Source organism: Propithecus coquereli, unplaced genomic scaffold (genome assembly GCF_000956105.1).
Source record: "Propithecus coquereli isolate 6110/MARCELLA unplaced genomic scaffold, Pcoq_1.0 Scaffold487, whole genome shotgun sequence".
Lineage (NCBI taxonomy): Eukaryota > Metazoa > Chordata > Mammalia > Primates > Indriidae > Propithecus > Propithecus coquereli.
This window is the reverse complement of record NW_012150696.1, coordinates 1,381,836-1,384,611: the sequence shown is the minus strand read 5'-3', so window position 1 is coordinate 1,384,611 and position 2,776 is coordinate 1,381,836. Positions and strand designations below refer to the sequence as shown.

At 43.6% G+C, this 2,776-nt stretch overlaps 1 protein-coding gene across 1 annotated transcript in view; it reads right to left on the bottom strand.

The window, feature by feature from the left end:
- KIAA1467 (KIAA1467 ortholog) overlaps positions 1-2,776 on the bottom strand; it is a 37,764-nt gene that overhangs the window by 21,043 nt on the left and 13,945 nt on the right. The window contains exon 2 of the mRNA XM_012655802.1: positions 1,165-1,563. Within this exon, the coding sequence (XP_012511256.1) occupies positions 1,165-1,563 (399 nt within the window). The remainder of the gene's footprint in view (positions 1-1,164; positions 1,564-2,776) is intronic.

Genomic DNA, 2,776 nt, shown 5'->3' with positions numbered 1-2,776 from the left:
ATTTAAATGCTTACCAACAGTAAAATGGATAAATAACTTATGGGATATTCACACCATGAAAAGTTAGACAGTAGTGAAAATGAATAAACTCCAGCTACACACATCAATATGGATGAACCTCAAAAACATTTTTTCAAAAAAATGACAGTGAGCAAAAAAGCAGGTCACAGAAGGCTACATGATTATATTTACGTAAAATTCAGAAACAGGCAAAATTAATGTATAGTTTAGGGGTATACGTTGATGTCGGAAACTTTAAAGAAAAGTAAGGGAATAATCAACACAGAATTTAGGATGGCAGAACCCTCTGGTGGGTGAGGAGGGACACATAAGAGATTGCAAAGGTCTCAATAACGTTCTATTTCTTCAGCTGGGTGGTAGCTACACCAACCTTTACACTGTAGGTAAATATTACATATGTAAATTAAATTTGCCTTAAGAGAAACCATAGATGAGAACACAGAACTCATCACAAACAAACTCAGCTGGGATCAGAGAGGTGGCAGGGATAAACATTGCCAGGTCACCGTGATGCACAGGGTCTGAGGAGCCTACCAGAGACAGGACTACCCCGCACAGGTGCGATGTAACCCCCGTGCCAGAGCAAGAGCTTCTGAAGAACTCTGCTGCAAAAGGTGACACACCAGCTGGAATTACTCAAGTAGCAGCCCTCTTAACCACTAGGCGCAAGAAAGAAAAGACAGCCACTGTCTTTTAGGTGAAATGAAATTACTATTTTAGAATGTAAATTGGGTCAGGCCTCTATAACCAACAAATGCCTGAGGGTTCCTACAAGAGCCCCAGCCCCAGGTGTGGCCAGGCCTAGAGCCTTGCTTTTCTCTAAACAGCCCTGTCTGCAGCTTTGCTTTGCCCTGATACGGAGCTGGCTCCACAGCAGGAACTCAGCAAACTCGTGCCCTGTCCTCTCTAGGTCTAATAAAGACCAATCCACAGACACAACAAAGCAGTGAGTCCCAGGTTTTTGGAGGGGTATCACTCCATCTTTTTGTTTTATTTCAAATCCTAACCTCCTGACCACTTTCACACACGGTGGGGAAATGCTGTATGACACACATTAGCTCCTCAGACTTGAAGGAAAATGTCAAGGTAATCAGATATACCACGAAGTTTGACAGAATTAGGGCTGTAAATTCTGTGACTCACCTCCCTGGGAGCCCAGGTGGCGGCTCCAGGTGCTGTGCAGGTCTCTGGGAGGACAGGGGATCAGGAAAGCACACAGGAGCACCAGGATCATTGAGATGCCCAGAGTCAGCAGGAAGACAGATGTGCGCACGTACGACACCAGGGAAGAGGTCGCCTTCTGCTCCAGGCCTCCCGGGGGTTCCGAGGGGTAGCCCTCTGTGGTGACTTCCGAAAGGTGTGGCTTTGCAGCCCCTGCGGCCTCGGCATCTGAGTCAGGCTCCGGCACTTCTCCCAGAGGACTCTTCCCGTTTTTGAGCCCTCCGTTCTTCTGCTGCAAGTTGAGCACAAGATCATCTTCGCTCTCGTCGCTGTCAGCCTGGGTGAGGGGATCGTACTCCCCCAGGTCTGGGCTCTTCTTCCCTGAAAAGACAGACAGATAAGAGAGTCAAGGAGAACTAGGAAGGAGAAACCCTCACCAAAGACATGGCAACTAGGAACACCTAGGAGAATGCACAGAAAACAAAACCAAAAAAACCTAAGTTTCCGTCAAGTTTGGACCTTGGTGGCAATCTGTAAATAGACGCCAGCTAAGGGGGGAGGGGAGGAATGGGGAAAAAGAAAAGCATAGTGTTCCAGGATTACTGCCTTCATGAGTTTAAGAAAATGGAAAAGGAGACAGAAAAATTAGCAAATTTCAAATACTGTTAGTTTAAAAAAATAAAAAAGCTCTCTGAATTTGTTTGAGTCCCACTAGTGAAAAAGTTCACAGCTCTGCTGTGTCAACTCTCCGTACGCCCAGCGTGCATATTGCCTTAGAGTTTCTTAGATCGGTGATGTCCTAATCTTTCCTAAACTTTTAGAACAATTCCCTGTACACTGCCTCTCACAGTCCAGTATTTATGGCTTCCCAATCGTTTCTATGGAAACGACTTAGAAAGTCAAACACGAAATGCCACCTGGAGATGTTGTACTACAATCTCATGTCTGAGAACCGTCCTGTGATTTGAATGCCCTTTCAGTACATCTTTCTGTAAACAGTGTTTACCTCTAAAACTGCTATTCTGAGCACGTATTCTGGGAGGGGTGGCAATAGAGCAGGAATGTAAAAGTAGAGGACTTGTCTTGAAGCTGCTTTGCACAGCAAGCACCCTGTTTTTACTTAGATTGTAGTGTTGCTCTGGGGCGGCTGAGAGGTACAAATTACAGCAGGGCCTAGGCACACCTCCTCCCTGCCAGTGACTGAATGATTTTATGCCTTGATTTCATGCTATGACCAAGTAAAAACCAAGGAAAAGTTTCTTTTTTTGGAAATTATCTGGTAAGCTGTTACCAACATAAACTATATTGTTAAATCTTTTGTTCAGAATATAAAAAGAAAACATAATGCAACTAACTAAAAAGGGAAAAAGAAGAATTCTCAATGCTAATCTCTGCCTCTACGTCACTATGGTCTTGGTGATACCAGTTGGCTTAATTCATGAAATGAAGCAATGAAACACTATACAGAGGCCAGATATGGGAGGTAAAATCTTTAATATAAAGATTTGTATTTGGTACACAGAAAATCAATAAATGTTTGATCAAAAAATGAGCATTCCATTATTTTATAACATTAAGTACCTTCCAAAAAAAC